The 20,130-nt window shown below is 34.6% G+C and overlaps 1 protein-coding gene across 4 annotated transcripts in view; it reads right to left on the bottom strand.

The window, feature by feature from the left end:
• LOC145297544 (UDP-D-glucose 4,6-dehydratase-like) overlaps window positions 1-20,130 on the bottom strand; it is a 161,902-nt gene that overhangs the window by 32,295 nt on the left and 109,477 nt on the right. For all 4 annotated transcript variants that reach the window (XM_080143510.1, XM_080143509.1, XM_080143511.1 and 1 more), the window contains exons 3-5: window positions 19,180-19,246; window positions 8,436-8,504; window positions 4,914-5,004 (exon numbers count right to left, since the gene is read on the bottom strand). In XM_080143510.1, coding sequence (XP_079999636.1) covers window positions 4,914-5,004; window positions 8,436-8,504; window positions 19,180-19,246 — 227 coding nt within the window. The remainder of the gene's footprint in view (window positions 1-4,913; window positions 5,005-8,435; window positions 8,505-19,179; window positions 19,247-20,130) is intronic.

The raw sequence follows: 20,130 nt of genomic DNA on the forward strand, positions 1-20,130 counted from the left end.
GCCCCGTGTTTTGACAAGCTTCTGGGTTTGACCTTTACTCCTGATCTAAAATCGAATACATGCATCAAATCTGTTGCCAGGGATGCTGGGAAAATGGTGGGATCCTTCTACCGCTCCAGAAGATATCTCACTACTGATGCAATTCTCTATCTTTATAAAAACCAAGTACGTCCAAGGATGGAGTATTGCTGCCACATCTGGGCAGGAGCTGCTAAAAACAGCCTATCCTGCCTTGACAGAGTACAAAATAGACTTTGTGGCTTAGTGGGGGATGCCCTTTTCTCTACCCTGCAACCTCTCTCCCACAGAAGAGACGTTGCGAGCCTATCCTTGTTTTATCGTTATTTCCATGGCAGGTACTCATCTGAACTCCAATATCTGGTCCCCCCTCGCCAATCTTTCACGAAAAACACCCGTCTAGCTGAATTCACTGTGAAAAATTTCCCCCACTCTATATCTGTGCCTAAATCAAAACGCGGATTCCATGAACAAAGCTTCTTTCTTAGAACTGCACGCCTGTGGAACTCTGTTCCGTCTGCCTGCTTCCCACTGGACTACAACTTGGATGTCTTCAAGTCCAACGTTAACAAATTCCTAATGAACCGCCCCCTTAAGTAAACACTTCATCAAATCTCCACACTAACGTAATGTACTTGCAATAACCCTTATCCCTGAGTGGCTTCCGAGCCTTGATAAGTGGTGATCACTGTGTAAAAAAAAAAAAAAAAAAGGTCTCGATGGCGCCTGTACCTTTAGCAATTCTAGCATTTGAGAGGGTTTGGTATGTATGGTTCAGTGTTTATTTTTTCATATCCTATTTTAATGCTACTTGAAATTTGATGCATGTTAAAAGTTAGGATATAGGAGTTTGTATTGATAGTTTCACCATATCTTTTAATTTGGATTCTTTTTACATCGATAACATTTTAGTTTCTCAAATTAATTTTAATTTCTTCCAAGGAGCACAGGGATAATTCTGAACTCTTGATCACTCCATTACTGGTATTCAGCATTTTGTGGGGTAGATTTTTTACTTTTTGGTTGTTGAAAAGTCTCTATTTGAAGATTAATATTATATGTTTTTGACTTTCTACTTCCACTAGTAGTGTGTCGTTATTTAGTTTCTTGACCATTTTAGGTTTGATGTTTGAAAGTATTTTCTCTATTTTGAAAGGGAGACACTTTTGTTATCGTTTTCCTTTGGTTGCTTCTATAATTATAAAATAAGGAAGATTTTGATTTTGATTTCAGTTATGGAAATCCGTTTTTGAATCGGAACTAGATTTATCTGAAACTTCATAGTGGTTTCTTTTTTTGAGGCTTTTTATTTGACATTTACATATTTTGAACTTTTCATATCTCCTGCTCCCCACCTGCCTTGGAGCTCTGTGTGGGGAAGAGTTGGCGGTGGGGGGTCCCATTCGCCCCAATGCAACAAAGATACAGAAGTATACTCATCCTGCTGATGGACTCAAGCACTCATTTCCTTCGTCTTTTCTAATGGCCTCATTTTTAGAAAAGATGTTAGCTTTCCAGCCATGTTTTATCCATTCTTCAAACAAGTTGATTGACCCTTCAGCCACCACTTACTAAATCAGTTTGCCTAATGTAGGGAGCAGGAGCATATTTTCTTGTTGTGTTTGTCTGATTTAGTGCTAGTCATAACCAACCAATTGATTGGATCGGGCCTATCTAACCATCTTAGCTCAAGTAAGGGCCAAAGTGGCATGATGCATCTCATATCCTGATAGGCTCTTGAACATGATCTCCTCAACCACCAGGATCCCATCCCTAGGCATTACGGGTTGCCACCCACACTCAACAGGTGGCCCTATTGAGGGAGTTTTACTCTCTGCAGTAGGGCAGCCGGTGTATTCCGACAGAGCGGAAATTCTGATTTAAATTTGAAAAAATGTTACAGAAACGTATGGAATGCTTTAGACTGCTTTTGGACCATCTTGCATGAATCGAGTAGCAATCTTTGAGTGGCATAAGAGATTCAAAGTAGGCAGGGAGTCTGTGAGGGATAATAAGAAGTGTGGGAGGAGTAAGGAAGTCAGAACACCAGAGTTGATTGATTACATGGATAAAGACTGTCGTGTGTCTATAGAGACAAAAAGTGCACAGTTTGATGTCAGTGTGGGAACTGTACACAAAATTATTCATAAAGAACTGAAGATGCAGAAGATTTGTGCAAAGTTTGTTCCAATGCACCAGTCCACAAGTTCATAACCAAGATGGGCATCAAGACAGTTCCTCACCCTCCCTATTATCCAGACCTTGCTCCCTGTGACTTTTGATTATTCCCTCAGCTCAAGGAAAACCTTAGAGGTTATCGTTATGAGACAATTGAGGAGATGAAAGAGGCTGTGATGAGGATCACTTACATGCCCACAGAAGAAGACTTCAATGGGGTCTTCCAGAACTTGTTGGAATGGTACAACAAGTGCATTGCACCCAGAGGAGATTACTTCAAACGGGACTAGAGTTTCGTGTGTGTACTATTAATAAAAGTGTCCATACAAAAAAGTTTGGGAACTTATCAAAGGCACCTCATATTCTTTTTAAACTACTGCTTATTAAGACTTAGAAACCACTTGAGGATAAGGGTTAAAAACATTGTCAATTGAATGATGGACATAGCTATGAAAGTATTGTAAACAATGGGCATAATTTGATTATTGAACTCAAAAAGTACTTGTTAACATTAAACTTGATGACCATGTTGTAGTCAGTTGGGAAGCAGCCTCATATTTTATTTGGTTTCCTTGTTTTGTTTTATCGCATATCAACCCTTTTCAAGTTATTTAATGTCGAATCCAGTAATTTTGGAAAAAGAAAGTTCAAATATTTACTTATATGTTTAGTTTGGTAGTTTTGTAGAGCAAATACTGCAATTTTGCTTCTTGGCTTTACAGAACATGATGAAACGTATGGTATTGTAAAATGCTGGCATTGTAAATTCAAACATGGCCGGACATCTATGAAAACTGCTCCTATACCTGGTTCCCACTCTCACTTGTGTCAGTCAAGTTGATGCTGCCATTTTGAAAGATCAACACATCACTATTTGCCAAATAGCCCAAAATTTGTAGGAGGTTTGTGGAAACTATTATTCATGATAATTTGCATATTCATAAGGTGTCTGCCAGATGGATGCTGACAGCTTTCCAGAAGCAAGAACAAATTAAATTTTCTAAGATGAATTTGGAGAATTGTCAAGAAGATGAGTGAAAGTTTTTCAAAAGACTAATTACACAGGATGAAACCGGGGTCTGTCACTATGATCCAGAGGCTAAAACCCAGTCAATGCAGTGGAAGCACTTGGACTCACCAGCTCCAAAGAAGGCAAGGATGCAGCCCTCTGCTGGCAAGGTCATGCTCCCAATCTTAGACGGATAAGTGATGACAGATTTTCTGGCAAAGGGTACCAAAATTACAGGAGCTTATTATCCATTACTTTTGAGGAAATTAAAAGAAACTATCAAAATGAAGAGATGGGGTAAGATCAGCAGAGGTATCTTCCTCCTGCAACGATCCAGTTCACCATGTGCATGCTGCAAGATCACATATCCTCCTCCACCCTCCTACTCCCCTGATCTTGGATCCTCAAATTTTCACCTGTTGCAAGCCATGAAATTGTTTTTGAAAAGAACAGTGTTTCTCAAATAATGTAGCAACACCGGGTACCCCCGCTAGTCTATCATTTATAAACATAAAAGCGAAAATGTATGTATGTATGTATGTTCGCTTTTTGTGTATGTCCGAGAAAGGCTTTTTTCCGAGAAGTGATCGGTCGACTCACTTCTTAAAACTTTTTATATCACGCCTAAATGATAATATCTACGAGTTAACAACCGGGGTCGCCTGTCTATTTAATTTGTTCGACTTTGAAAAGATAAATATTCAACATTTTTTGATCGCCGCATGTGCATTAAGCTTTTTCATATAATAAAAGCAAAACTAATTGTGGCGGCATTTTTCCAGAAACGTCCGAAAGCAATCAACTTTGATCAATGTGGAGTTTCTCCTTATATCAGTCAACTGCTATTCAATTTGGACAATACCCTTTAAATGGGGAGCTGCTTCCCCCCCCCTCCACACCCCACCATCATCTTGGAGAAGCGAAAACTGCCCTGCATTGAAACAAAGTAAATAAACCCAAAAAAGCTGCTCCGCAATAAATAAAATACTGCCACGTCATCGTAGCGCTTCTGCGATGACCAATCAAACCTCTTTGACTCACTTTATAACCATTAACTTAACACGCTAATCAATTTTCTCACTTGTGGCCGAGATGGTTAAGTAGTTGGCTTTTGTTTCCACCTCCGCGTCAAGGCTTCAGAGTTCAATCCTATCTTCCTACTAAAACTTTTTATTTTTAACACACACATCCAAGCACCCGGGCAACGCCGGGTAATTCCCCCCCCCCCCGTAGTCTATCATATAAAAGGCAAAATGTGTGTGTGTGTGTGTGTTTGTATGTCTGCCAAAAACTTTCGACACACGTCGGACTGTGACAAAATTGGTATCGTTTCAAAGCTCTGTCTCTTGGATGACTAATATCGAAAAATTGGCCAAAAAGATTAATTCTTTCACTGTCAATTGGGCCGTTTTTTTACAAGAATGGGTCATTTTTTTTGTCAACATTTTTGAAAATCATTCAAACCTCGTGTCAACGATGTCACATAACAGGTTTTTTTGACCACCTGTGACATCACAATCATGGTCGGCGCATCGCTAAGACTGTTTGCTTTTTTTCACCTCCTTTTCCTCTTGCACATAACAGGTTTGAGTCTGCCTATTACTCCTAATTTTTTTTTTGCTCAACCAACACCCTTACACACATCTCCACACACCTGGGCAACACCGGGCACCCAGGCTAGTAGAGTATAAAAATGGAAATTGCTTACCAACATGGGACTCAGCAGCAAGATGGAGGACGATGTCAACATTATAGTCTTTAAAGATCTGCATCACTTTCTTCGTGTCACATATGTTGCCCTACAACAGAGCAGAGAAATGTCTGTCAGAAATTAAATAGAAGAGGATTTAATATATTTAAATAATTCAAAACAAATCATCACTAGTTTTCACCATCATTTATACAAAATTTACATAGCTATAGATTATGTTTATATATAGATATCTAGTTGTATAAGATGATATATATATATATATATATATATATATATACTTGTTTATTGTTATATAAACATGCTCACATGCCGCTGCTACAAATAGCCACTTGTTTCAATCAAACAACAGATATTATCAGCTCTTTTTATTGAGCACTATCTAACAACCTCGTTGTATTCATTAGTCCATTACTTTTGAATAAAAAAACCCGAGTATATATATATATATATATATATATATATGAGCAAACAGTTAATAAAACATGTTAAAAAACACTTTGAAATGAGTTAAAAACATATTTAATCTGAAAAGGAAACACTAGATAAGTGGATAGTCCTTAATCCGCAGAGTTTCGAAGAAATACTTTCCTTCTCATCAGAGGGTAGGAATTAGCAAAATGCGGGATCGGATTTTGCATGCAAAAGTATTTGATGAAACAACAAGTAAGTCAAAGATCTTACTTGAAAACAAAAAAAGCGAAGCAGAGGGAATATAGTGAAGAAAAAGGTGATTACATGAATGGATAGTCTCGTGGAAGATAAATAATCCAGTGACGGTAAAATCCAAATATATAATTTCAAGAAAGTTAAATGAATTTATATATATATATATATATATATATATATATATATAAATTCAGACTCTCCAGCAATTAACAATATTTACATGAAGATTTAGGTTACATTCAGAAGGTACCAAACTATAACGTATGGGTTAGAAGTAGTGACTGTCAACTTTACGGTTGAGTTTTAGACCTGGGTTGAGTCACCTGCTTGTTTTGCCACACTGAAGAACTGTGATATAAAGAAACACTCTTTCTGTTAATGATATATATATATATATATATATATATATATATATATATATATATATAACTAGCAAAAATATGCTTCTGTCAATTGTATACTTTTGCAAGGCTGGGAAGATGACATCATGATAAATGACTATATAATACACTGATCTCACAAAAGACTGACAAAGAAGCTGAATGACTTCTTACAAAGTTAAGTTACATCACAAATACCACGGCACAAGGTCCACATTTAAAATGTCTTGACTGGATTGTGTTCAGAGAATCTTGTAGCTTCCTTAATCCAGTGATTTTTCTCAGTTTTCTAGAAAGGAATTTCACAAAGGGTTAGTACGCGTGTGTGTGTTTGGGGGGGGGGGGGGTTATGCAACTGAGGATCCACTCATTTGTCAAGTGGTTTCAACTACATTAAGTTCTCTTTGACGTAGCAACTGACCTGGAATGGATCACCACTAAATTTCATACAAGCCAGTTCTGAAATAGAGGCCTCATCTAAATATCCTCACTACAAAACACAGGAAGAATAAATGCATGATCCCATTTTTTTTGGATTCAATAAATTCAAATGGTTCTGGATGTATGTTGACAAGATGATTTGTATTGATCACAAGCATTCTCTAGCATCAAACACATCCTACATAATTGACAACATTGAGCCGTCATGGGACAGGGAGAGAGATGAACAGTGTTTCTCATGATCCTGTCTGTAGAATGAATATTAGTGTTGATGTTATCTGTGTGGATCTTTAGATTACATTTTTTGGAAATTTGAAAGAAAGGTAGGCAAAAGTAATGAGTTTGTGTGAGAAATATATTTGAGTAGGTGTTCCCTGTATGGCACATGCATTTATTGGTCCCGTCAGACGCCAACTCTTTGCGTAAATTTTAAAGCTATTCAGGCCAAAATATATAAAAAAAAAATAAAAAATAATCTGGGCATTTTTTCTATTGTTTTACTCATTAGTTTTACTTTTTATGAAACTGGTTCTTGAAAACCACATTTTTAATCATTTTCTGAACAAAATGTAAAACCACCACACACTATTTTCACATATTTCCATAAAAAATTCTGAATATTTTTACATTTTTCATGAAAGCTTTGCGAGTTGGATTAAAAACTTTAGCAGGTTGGATCTGGCCATGAGCTGTAGTTTGGAGACACCTGCTTTAGACAAAAAATTACCAATTGACTCCATTTTCCTCACTTTTGATAGTCTTGTGCCTAAATAATCTAAATATAAATGTAAAACATTTTTTTCGCAAATTAATAAAGAACAAGTGAATTATCTGTTCTGATACTGCTCTTTATCTTTTCTATTCTTTGTCTGAGGTAATTTTAATTTTTGCTCCAATCCGGCATGCCTCTTTTAGGAGAGCTGGATTATTTCCACATTAAAAACTGATTTTATGTCTAACTCTGCCCTCATAAGGAGGCAAGTAAATAAGGACAAACATGAATTATGATATAAAATTAGAACCTAATCATGTAAGTTTTATTGATTTAGAAGAACATTTGTGATCTTTGATATTGGAGTTCAAAATGGCACTGATTCTGGAACAAACTGTGGAACTGAATTACAATAAAGAATAAGGTGACATTTAATGTTTTGTAAAAAGCAACATTCCGTATTAAAGTGGACATTCTATGGAGTAATAGGAAGAAGAAAACTAAATTGGAAAAAATATATGCAGTTATTATTTCATAATATCTTTGTTATTTTTTAAAAATTTTATTACAGGCATTAATTAACTCCCCCGAGCGCAGGAGAGTTTCCTCCCCTACATATGCAATATTGCCCCACTTTTAGGAATGTGTATGAGTCCAACCGATGGTTTTCCCTTAGCCCCAACGTATAGGCCGTTGTTGAGATGGCCTTTTCCCTATTAGTGGGTTTATGGCTTTGGTTCTGTGCAGTCCTAGGAGGTTTACACATTCTACTTTCACATGATCAACTATAGTGTGCCGTTTTTTAGCTACTACACTGAAATGTAGAGGAGGTGCCACTCCTATCACACGATTACTCCACTTACCTTTCATGTTCACCTTATAATGCTGAGTGTTAGGCAATAGATATCATTTTAATATAATCGATATAAATGGAAGCAAAAGGAAAAAAAAACAGTTTATATGTCACAAACGAAATAAGTTCTTCCCAACATTTTTTTTACAAAAAAAAAAAAAAAAATTATTTGGTTTTATTACCTTTGAAATTATCTCCCTTGTAGCATATTATGAACAGAGTTATTTCCCTTCGTGTTTTTTTTTTTTTTTGCAAGATTTATTAATATTGGCCATTCTCAATGTGGCGAGATAATTTTTTGTTTCACATATATAATTCAAGTAGCTACATCTGTTTTCCTCAACGGAAACATTAAATATAACTGTTTTGAGTTATTTTGAAAATATACAAAGTGATTCTCTTTGTAATGTAAAGAAAAAAAAAAGAAAAAAGAAAAATGAAAAGAGTAAAGAGGATCCTCTTACCTCAATGAACGTATAGTTAGGTTCATCCTCAATACATTTTAAAGGCACCAATGAAGAACAGTAGTTGAGCTGAAAAAAATATCACAAAACACGAAAGTAAAATATGTATGAATAAACCATGATATCATTTGGTAATGGAGTAGAAGTAGTAGTAGTAGTAGTAGTAGTAATTTTGAAAAAAGTCGAGTTGTTTATATTTGGAAAAAATTAACATTTCAGACCTATCAGATATGGCGTCCTGCATTTTATCAAACTTGTGAATCTATACAAAAATTTTAATTAAACCCTTTATTTAATCAAGCATGTGTGTGTTTGTGTGCGTTGGGTAGTAAATTGTTCTCGTTCTGTTAGTTATGACTGGTTAAGCTAACTTTCATTTTTTCGTAATATTGCTTATTGTGAGGATTGGATATAGAAACTCTAGATGACTGTCACTTAAAACTGATTATCAACCAATGCCTTTATCCGTTGCACCACAGGTCATTTAAATGTTGAAGATTCAACCTTCATTACACTAATTAAGAATAAAATAAAAATTACTTAACACTTTTATGTGGTCATGACTGATGGACTGAGAACAATCTACTGCCAGAAATTAAATAAGAAGTTTAATTCAAAATTCTCCAAGTTCAAAAAAGATGCAACTAAAGAAGTTTGGTGATTACATCGGCTGAAACGTTGTGAGAATAATAGTTTGAATAATAGAAATAATGCAAATTATCAATTCTTATCTAAATATTCTGAAACGTAATTTGAGAGGTCACCATTCCAACTCCTCCGCCTAACATCCACAGGCAACATGAATTGGAACCAATATATAGAAGACATTGTCAAGGCTGCTGCAAAGAAAGTGGGCTTCCTCTACCATGATAGAAAATTACTAACACTTGCCAGTATCCGATATCACTACAAAGTTACCATTCGCTTATGCGTGGGGTATTGTGGCCACATCTAGGCTGGTGTATCAATCACTAGTCTTTCACTCTTTGATTTCCCCACCCCCACAAAAAAAAACAATCTAATAGGCCACACATTGTCAACCACGTTCCCTGTTCAATCGTAAACGTACCCAAAACTAAACGAAAATTCTATCAGCAGAGCTTCTTTCCTAGAACTGTCTGTGGAACGCAATACCATGTATCTGCCTCCCAGCTGACTATAATGTGATCGTCTTAGATCTAATGTGAATAAATTCCTATTGAGTCGCACATCTAGATAATATAACCCTACTCAAGTTCAGCTATGACTTACCTTGCTGTCTTACTATTTACCTAACCCTTAACTCTTATCCTAGAGTGGCCCCGAGCCTTGATAAGTGATGCCCCCCCAAGTAAAAAAAAAACAAAACCTACAATGAAATGAGCTCTGACGAACTCGCAGCACTAATGCTCCCTACCCCCAATCCTGATATGAATACTCCTAACTCGACAAACAACAAAAATTCCACCCCTTCACTTCAGAGGCCCTCAAATGCCTGAAAGTTTTCTACTCTAATAGTTTCTTCCCTCAAACTTTGGAATTCTCTCTTTGTTTCCTATTTTCCTGACTGTACTAACATGCAGAAATTTAAATGTAAAGCAAACAGATTTCTCGCTTCTCAACTCCCTACTTCGAGGGTCCCTGTAGGCATGATCTCTGATTCATAGTAGCTCCTTATGTCAATGGCAATGTGTCAGTGAATAAATGTAAAAAAAAAAGCAAAAAAAAAGCAAACAAAAAAAAAAAAGCAAAAAAGTATTTAGCAAGAACTGTTTTTCTCCATGAAGTGTTGTTTAAATTGAAATGCATAAGTTTTAGAAAGCCAATACAATGCAGATTTTAAATAAACAAACATCTGCAATTCTGAATTTTTGAGATGAGATGTGAATACTTGTGTTATGTTGATTAATCAGATTATTATTCTCATCTTGGGTGTTATTAACACAACGTTTTGGTCGCTGCAACCTGCGACCTTCTTTGAGTATTGAGAACATGCTTCTTTTCCTACTAAGGAAAAAGAGGGTTGGCTTTGCATTACAAGAATTCGAACCGTTTGTTTGAGGGTGAGTTCGTAGATCATAAAAAAGGTTCAATCATCAGGGGTCACTAAGATATTTGGGTATCAATCCTCTATTTTGTAAAACACTTTTTTTTAACTAATATTAACAATTAGTATAGATATCCCAAAAAATGGAGCCATAGAAAATTTTTTAACAAATATCTTAATGACTCCTGAAGATTGAACCTTCTTTATGATCTATGGATCCACCCTCAAACCCACGGGTCGAATTCTTGTAATGCAGAGCCAAACCTCTTTTTCCTTAGTAGGAAAAGAAGCATGTTCTCAACAGCCAAAGAAGGTTGCAGGTTGTAGTGACAGAAGCGACGTGTTAATAACACCCAAGATGAGAATAATAGTCCAATTAGTCAACATAACACAAACATTTGTTTTAAAAATCCAATTTTCGACGATCATAGTGTCTTCCTTTGTGATTTTTCTTTTCTTTTTTTTTTCCTTCCTCATGGCATGGTGTTAACATGAAAAATAAAATCTGTCTTGTCTTACAACGATATTCAGATATCCATAATTTTACTTTTTTTCTTGACACAATGCCATGAGGAAGGAAAAAAAAGAAAGTAAATCATAAAGATGCTACGATCGTTGAAAATTTTGATTTTTAAAAAATAAATATTTGTTTGTGTAAAATCTGTATTGTATTGGCTTTCTAAAACTTAAGTATTTAAAAAAAAAAAAAAAAAGGCCACTTCTACAGAATTGGGACGAGATTTTGTAGTTGATAAATGAAGTTTTCAGATAAAAAACAATGGTTTCAACTGATTTTTTTTGTCAATTCTAATAAGTTGCAATGGTAGCTTCCAAATCATGCAGTCGAAATTACCTGAATATTATTGAATTATTAAAATAAAAACAAAAAAAAACCCAACTTTAATCGTGTTAGCAGGTGAAAAATTTCTGCCACCTTGTTTAATTCAAAATGGAAAATTACCTCCCTTTTAAACTCTTACAATCGTTTTCATCAAATTCTATTTTTTTTTTTTAATAAATAATTTTCTACCTTATTGATTTTCGTAATTTTTGCATATAATCATCTTAAAAGTATGAGGAATACGTAGATGCCATTGTTTTCATGTGAAATTCAGTTTTACGATTTCCGAAATTTCGTCCTAATAGTGTAGAAGCGTCAAAAAATTATTTTCATCAATAGTAAAACATGGTAAAGTGAGAATCTTCCTCATATATAATCTCCCTCTTCATGCACCCTCGTTCTTGCTTTGTCAAAAGTTAAATGTCACAATCACTAACAGATCCATCGCCTACTTTTTGTACACTTTGAATTTGTAGGGCCATCTCTTCTTAGTTATATATAGATCAAAAGCTACCCCCCCCCCGCTAAAAAAAATTACAATGGGCATAATAAATAAGCAAGCAAAATGTTTAACAATCATAAATCGTGAATTATTTTCTTTTTCTGAGAACTGTCTCTGTTAGGCGATTTGATCACACATTGACCAATCAGCCTGCAGGGCACATCGATTTTATCAGCCCCAAAAAGAACTACTTCAGTCTCTTTGAGAACCATAGATGATAAGAAATTTTTGAAAGCAACCAAGAAGGTCCTCCTCCCACTGCTCTCCCATGGCTACCCTTAGGATTCTCCAGCATCAACTATTTTCACTTGAAGATAAGCTACTCGTTGACCTTCTAACTCTTTATTTCTTCGCTCGGACACTGTCTAACATTCTTTAAACCAAACGTGTAGTTAACTTTAATAAATGAACCCTTTTGTTGTTTTCACTTCCTTATTTTATCCTTTAGTCCTCACATGCCAGGAGTGACGTTTCTGACACAGAAAGGAAGAATTGCTATTTTCTGGGTCAGAATCTATCCATCTAGCACTTGTCATTGGTTAGTTTTTGGCCCTGAAATAGCTTCTTTTTTTTTTAACTCCTTATATGAAGTTTTTTATTTTTTTCATGTGAGGTCACCATTTATGAAAGTCTGGAGTTGACTCCAGAATAAAGGTTAAGTGTTGAATCGACAATGAGACAACAAGATCAGTCATGTGGAACTTGGGCAGGGCTAGATTATCTAAGAGGATGTCCCAATAGGATTTTATTTACATTGGATTTAAAAACGGCTTCATGCCTTGTCTAGAGTGATTTCCATGAAAACAAGTGAAGCATGCATGGTCCCCCGTGAGTGCACAGTGAATGAGGCATAAAAAAATGACCAAGTTCAGCACCCGCTCCATTTAGCCCCCCAAAGTTCCCAAGGGGCGTCAAATCCTGGTGAAAATGAACAAATGGTACAGTTTTAGGCCTTAACAGATGTAAATTTGAGTTCTTCACTACGCAAAAGAAAAAAAAAAAATGACGAAGTCCATCATTTGACCCCCCCCCCATTTAGCCCCAAAAGTCCTTAAGGCCTTAACATATTTAAATTTGAGTTCAGCGCCATTCAAAACTGCTAAATAGACATACACAGAAAATTTTGGACAAATATGGTAAAATAGTCCCAAAGATGGAGTGTTTTTATTAGTCCTAAAAGAGCCCCTGGGACACACCTAAGAGTTATTGTGAATTATAGACAAACAAAATTATATAGAAATCAGTTAGTTACAACTTTTCAGAAAGTTTCATAAAAATTCAAGGCATCAATTTTTTTTAATAAGCACAAAAGTGTCAATTTTAGCCATTTTAATCTGAAAAACACCACTAGAGGGCAACCGGAGTTTTCCCAGAAAATCCTTTCTGTTACTTTTTTACTCATATCATGTTTAATGTTTGTACAAAATTTCAAAAAATTCCAAGGCATAGTTATTGATAAAAGTACGAACAGACAAGAGTAGGTCCACCCTCCTTTTGTGTAATGTTATTTTTTATTTTGCTTTTATTGTATGTTAAGGGCGTCGCTATCAACATTTTATTACATGCCATACTTCTATTAGCATAATACAAATTTGTAAACAAATCGAACACTACAGGGTGGAACGATCAAATTGTCACCCCAGAAAAGACAACATGATTCTATTTCCGTTTGATGAAAATAGATTTTTTTTTTGGTTGTTGTAGACCATCTACTAATTGGCCAGTTGTCTACAAATCCCAAGAGTGATAGGACCCTTCTATCATGTCTGAAAGTGACACAATATTCAACAAGCGAGATTGGAGATGCGCCTCTGAACAACTCATGCTCTCTACCGATCCAAGTTATGACAACAGAACCATTGCCAGCACCCTCAAAATGCAAATCCAGACGGTTCAACACTTGAGTGCACAGCTCAATGAAGTTTCCGTCACGGTTATGGTCTTTGGTGTGGATTGTATAGATGTCAGCTCTACTACATAATCAAGTTACCGGAATTGATTTTTTCAATAAAAAAAAAAAAAAAAAAGCTGTAGTGTTGTTTTATTTAGGGTGACAAATTTATCAGTTCACCCTGTATTATATATCTTTTTATCTTTTTATTTTTCGGAATCCTTTCAGATGAGGTTTCATAATTTGTGTATTTATTTTTTTGCAGACTGTTATCCTCATCTCCATAGCTGTTGTTATTTCACCACATTTTGGCCAACTCATCCTCTGGCCTTCTTCAGGTGATTAACTGCAATGAGATAGGAATGCTGTTAAGTCATGCAAATGTATCCCCAGTAATTACTGCCTTCCATAGTTGTTGTGTCACCATGTTTTTTGGACAGCTAACCTTCTGGTCTGCTTTGGGTAGGATTGAAACAGCTATCTTCAGACAATGCTCACCTGGAATCATAGAGACTCAACACCTCTACCCATTGCCGCTGATACTGGCTGACAATGTTTATAAAAAAAAACACACAGAGATAATACTTGCCTGCTTTGTTGTTCTTTTGATTAGAGTTGCCGATTATCAACTGGAGGGCTGTAGGCTCGATCACGGCTTGAGGAGAGTACTAATCTGGCCACATTAAAGAACGAACCAGAAGGCAATGTTTGTGAATGGCTATATCTATATTGTTCTTGATTTGTCTATCTGTTCCACTTTTTCTCAGCCGATCTGGCTGAAATTTTATATGGTCCTTTGTTATGAAAAGGTGCTGCGAACGAAGTATTATGGTATTCGTTCGATACTGGAAAAACTATAATCGTGTAATGAATAATGAGCAATTACCAATTCCTAAACAATCGAACCCTCATAATGTCACCTGCACGACAACGGATAAGACTGAACTGTTTGCACAGTAGTTCACCTTAAACTCCATCTTGGACTCTACAACCTATTTCCTCCCAAATTTTCCACTTTGGACAGAAGCCACACTTGATGATATCATTTGTGTTTCTCACATTCTAAAAATCACATAAAACCTTGACATCTTACAAAGCATACATCTCTGATCTTATTCTTGCTATAGTAATAAAACAATGCTTTGCTGATCTGGTCCCTCTCGTTTCCAAACTCTACAACAAATATCTTGCCGAATATTGATTCCTTGATAGCTGGAAAATTATCACACGTTCAAGAATTCTGTTGAAAAAAAAAAAAAACTGATTCGCAAAATTATGCCCAGGCTCTTCCCAATCTTTGAATGATTAATCAATCAAGTGATGGCCCAACATCTGGTAGACGCTAAATTTCTATCTGACCAATAGTATGAATTTAGGCAAACCCATTCTACTGCTGATATCCTAATGGTCATTTGTGAACACATATACCATGCACTGGATGAAGCAAGCAAAGCCAGGATGGTAGTACTTGACATATCAAAAGCTTTTGAAAGTGCAAATGGTAGTCTGACATGAAGTTCTTTGAATAAAAATAATTTGTACGGTATTATTGGACGAATATTTAATATAATCAGATCCTTCTTAGCCAAAAGAAAGATGCAGGTCATTCTTGATGGCTGTACATCCAAGCAACATTACATTAATGCAGGTGTACTTTAGGGGTCAATCCTTTGACCTTTATTATTCCTGATTTTCATAAACTATCCAAGATGGGTATATGTGCCGATGACACCAAACTCTACTCTCGATATGTAAGCAAAACGAATGCACGCATATTCACGGCAATCGCTGAGAAATGAAATCTTGTGTGGATCTTTGTTATGATAAGGTGCAATGGACTAAGAATTATGGTCTCTGTTCGATGCACAGTTAGGGATTAATATTTAATGCGAAAATGAACACAAATTTAACCATATTTAACAATCAATTTGACACAAAGCACTCGTTCTAAGTCAATGGGTTATAACCTTTTGTTAGTTTTAAATGGGATAAAAAAATGTCTAGTGTATTTTATAGTTTTCTTTGTTGCAGCTGGCAGTTGTATTACTAGAATCATGCCCAAAAGAAGAAAGTATGTGCCTCAGCAAAAACGAGTTAAACAGCTCACCAAAATAGTAACACTTGCATAGGTTTAGATGGTTTTTTTTTTTTTTTTTTTTACTTTGGTCACAGAGTCAACATATAAAAAAAAAAATCATTAAAATTTTTTTTTTACATCTCAGTCCCAACAAAGGACATACTATTCTTGTACTTGTTTCTACATGTAAACCAGATCGATCAACTTGTTTAAACTATCAATCAACAAATCAATATTAAGTTGAAAAAATAAGTGGCGGAAATATAAATGTTGATTATGGAAGGTAAGAATGTGACACGAAAAGATACATAATGGGTAATTGAATGTGTTTAACACACACACCAGGGATGATTGGTGATGTACAAAGCATTTAATTATAATTTTTATTAAACAAAACTGTGATTTATTATTCATGTTAAAAACTAGATGCTGGTGTTATTAATATTATAAGCTTTGTTCAGTAAAAAAAAAAAAAAAATGGCTGCCGCAGCTTTTTTTTTTCAACCATGTTTTATTAAAGAGTTTTATTAAAATGATTAAAACGATTTTATATATACAAAATATATATATATATATATATATATATATATATTATATATATATATATATATATACATACACTAGCAGGTCGCCCTGTGTTGGCCAGTCGAAAAATATGCATAAATATCATATTTTAATTAATAAAGAAATTGAAACATGTGCATACAAATATTGTTTTTTTTCTAAACAGTTCACTTCTTGTAAATAAAAAGAAAAAAAAATACTCAAGCGGAGATCAAAATCAAAACCTAAAGACAGTGAGTCAAGTACGATAACCATTAGACCAGCATGACACGATCTGTAAAAGGTGTTTTCAAACTACTTATTCTTAATCTTAATAATCTGTAATGTGTGAACCACACACACACATACACACACACACACACACACACACACACACACACACACACACTCTCTTTCTCACCCAACACAAAACATATTACCACTTAGATGTAAAGGACTATTATTTGGAATTATGTGTAACAGGAGACTGTAAGAGGCTAATAGTGAAATATCTGTTCATATTACATTTAAATTTTTGCATGTCAGTAGAGGAAAGCAGAATACAGGGAGGGAATTCTGTCGAGCAGTCTGAGGGAAGAAACTATTAAAGTAAGAAATCTTTCTGAAATCCAGACACCGCAACAACGAAAGAGTGGGATTTTACTGCTTGGTGACTTAGTTGGGAATAGGTATATCGAGGGGATGCAATCATGGAAACAGAAAGCAGGTAGGGAATTTCAAAGGTAAGCAGCCCAAGAAACTATTAGAGAAGAAAGTTTCCTGATTATGGAAACTTCTATTGCGAAGGGGTGAGATTTTGCTGCTAGTCCAAATCAGGTAAAAGTGCAATAAATTCATTGAATCACATTCCATGGAAGTACTTGTAAAACAAGCACAAGGAATCAATATAATGACAATGGCATACTGTGCAAGACCTATTAGGTTAGAGAAATGGTTCCCATATAGACGGCAGCACACTATTAGGTTTATTTAAAATTTCATCACACATCTATCATAAAAAAATGAGTATTTTATGCTCATAAAGCCTTTTTGCAATAAAATAAAAAAAAAAACAAACAAAAAAAACAAGGAAGATTATATAAGGAAAAATTTTGGCACTTTTTTACAATTTGTTATTGTGCTGAGGGAGACAACTCTCTTTTACTAAGAGATTCGTTCATTTTTTTTCATCTCATGATTTAGGATGTTCAAACCAATGATACTTTATATTAAATATAATGATGTATGGCTTCTACTTTCAAGAGATTAGATAGGCCTACAAAACTTAATACACTTGGTTTTTTATCTGTTCAGGTACTCCCTTATACTAGAAGGAGTATTAAAGTTGATCAGATTCTTTCTTCAAGTTCACCAGGATCAGGAAAGGACCATAACACGCTTCGACTCTTATGCAGAACATGAACTGCGCTGGAACAACGGTGTTACTGTTCTGTATCTTCATTGTTAATAAACTAACGCACCGCAAAAATTGGATCCAACTTGAAAAATTAAATCCAAAAAAATGTAGGATATAACGGGCCAACTTACCAGAGTATAGCTGTCCCGGGGGGTGGGGTGACGATGCTCTTCTAATTTCCAAAACGAACGATTGCTTTCTCTAGCTATGCTAAAAGATGGCAGTTCTTTTATTTCTTTTTTATGGCGGTTTCAAATAACCAAAAGTTTTAGACCAATCAGAAAAAAGGTTAATTATTCTATTTTTTTTTCTTTTATTCCTTAAAGTTTATTATCATTTATATATAGATACGTTTTTATTTTTAGTTTATATTTAATAAAAATATCAGAAATACGACACCACATGGCATTAAAACCAATGAACCAACGATATTTTCCTATGATGAAAACATTAAAAAAAAGCAGTGGAAACTTTTTTCTACATATTTTTGACTACTTTTTTTTTAATTAAAAAGTAAATGTTATGATAAGGTTTTTAAAAAATAGTCTTTAACCTTACAAAATACAAGGATGGAACTCTTTAATAAAACAAGGATGAAACTTTTAAAGTTACGGGAACATTTATTTTTTTACTGTAACAAAACTTATAATATTAATAGCACCAACATTTAGTTTTTAACATTACAAAAAATGAAAATGCAACGATAGTTGTAGAGGAATTGTAAATTTTATTAAACGAAACTGCGATTTATTGTTTATGTTAAAAACTAGATGTTGGTGTTATTAATATTATAAATTTTGTTCAATAAAATAAAAAGGATGCTGCACCCTTTTTTCCATATTTTCATCCTTGTTTTATTAAAAAGTTTTGTTTAAAAAAATTATAATTTCCTATCGCTGCATTTTTGCAATGTTAAAGACTGATGTTTAAAAAACCTTACCATAACATCTACTTTTTAATTAAAAAAAAAGTAGTCATAAAAAATGTAGAAAAAAGCTGCTGCAGCTTCTTTTTTAAATGTTTTCATTTAATGAAAATATCGTTGGTTTTAGCGTCGTAAGTTATGATATGAAAACAGAAACGATTCTCTTAATAGTCGCGTAAAGACTACATTTTGTGTTATTAATGTTATCAACTTTGTTAGATTAAAAAAAAATTGTCGCAGCTTTCTTTTTTTAATTGTTTTGAGTTAATAAAAGGGACCCATCTTCACAGCAATGCAGCAGACATTTTTTTTGTGCCTTTATATGTTAAAAAGTGAAAACTATAAAACTTAAGAAAGAAATAAGAATAAAAATGGTAATATGAGGTTCAGGGCTGGGAGCAGAGTTACACGGGTTCCTTTTCATTCCTGGGCAATACCGAGGATGCTTGCTAATATGTTTTTTTTTTTTGTGTGTCTCACCTGTATAAAAAAAGATAGGATGCAAAAGATGATAAAACTCACCTTGTCAAAGTTTATAATGTAGTAATTGGGGTAGTTCTTTACCAAATAGATCACGAGATGGGAACCTCTGGAAAACAAAAAAAAATCACAAAGTATAAAAAAATTATATTATTTGAATTCTTCAGACTACTGTTCTCATCTTGAGTGTGATTTTCACTTTTCAATCGATGTAACCTCCAACCTCCTTCAGGTGCATCCCGTTGAATCCACAAGGATCTGTGGTGTAGTGGATAAAGTATTCGTAAAATTCAGTGGTAAGTTTCACTGTTCTGGAGGTTGAAAGTTCAATCCTCAGTGTGAACGATATTTAAAATACAATTGCAAATTACTTTGGACTTTTACTTGGTCATGGTTGATGGAATAAGTGTATGCTAACCTCGTGGATAATGGGTTCCATTCAAAATTCTGTGCAGATTTCCAAGTTTGACAAAAGTTCCAGAGTTTTACAGAAAAGTTTCAGAGATCAGCAGAAAGATTGTAGAGTTTGACAGAAAGATTTCAGAGTTTGCCAGGATACTAGTGTTGGGACATTAATTCAAATCGAAATTGGGAATTGTAAAAATTGGAACATTTGGGGGTATCGGAATTGGTATCGGAATCGGAAAAATATTGGTGCCTATTTTCCGATGCAAAACAATTCTTTTAATTGTCTTTTTATATTTGATTTTGTTTCAAGTACAATCTTCCATTGCTGGTAATATTGATAAAATATTAAATATTTATTGATACTTAAATACAAGTAAAACTAAAATCGATAGAGCATCCTCCACAAGTGTATCTTGATGTTCAGGAAAATATCTGCATATTTAACATGTGTTTTTACGAAAATCAGGGAAAATAAGAATTTTATAGTTAAATAATTAGAGATTTATAAAGAATCGGAATTGGTAATTGTATCGGAATCGAGAAAAATATTGGAATCGCCCCATCACTTCAGGATACACTTGAAGA

The sequence above is a fragment of the Euprymna scolopes genome, chromosome 18 (genome assembly GCF_053919585.1).
Source record: "Euprymna scolopes isolate OS-2025 chromosome 18, ASM5391958v1, whole genome shotgun sequence".
In the NCBI taxonomy this organism is placed as follows: Eukaryota; Metazoa; Mollusca; class Cephalopoda; order Sepiida; family Sepiolidae; genus Euprymna; species Euprymna scolopes.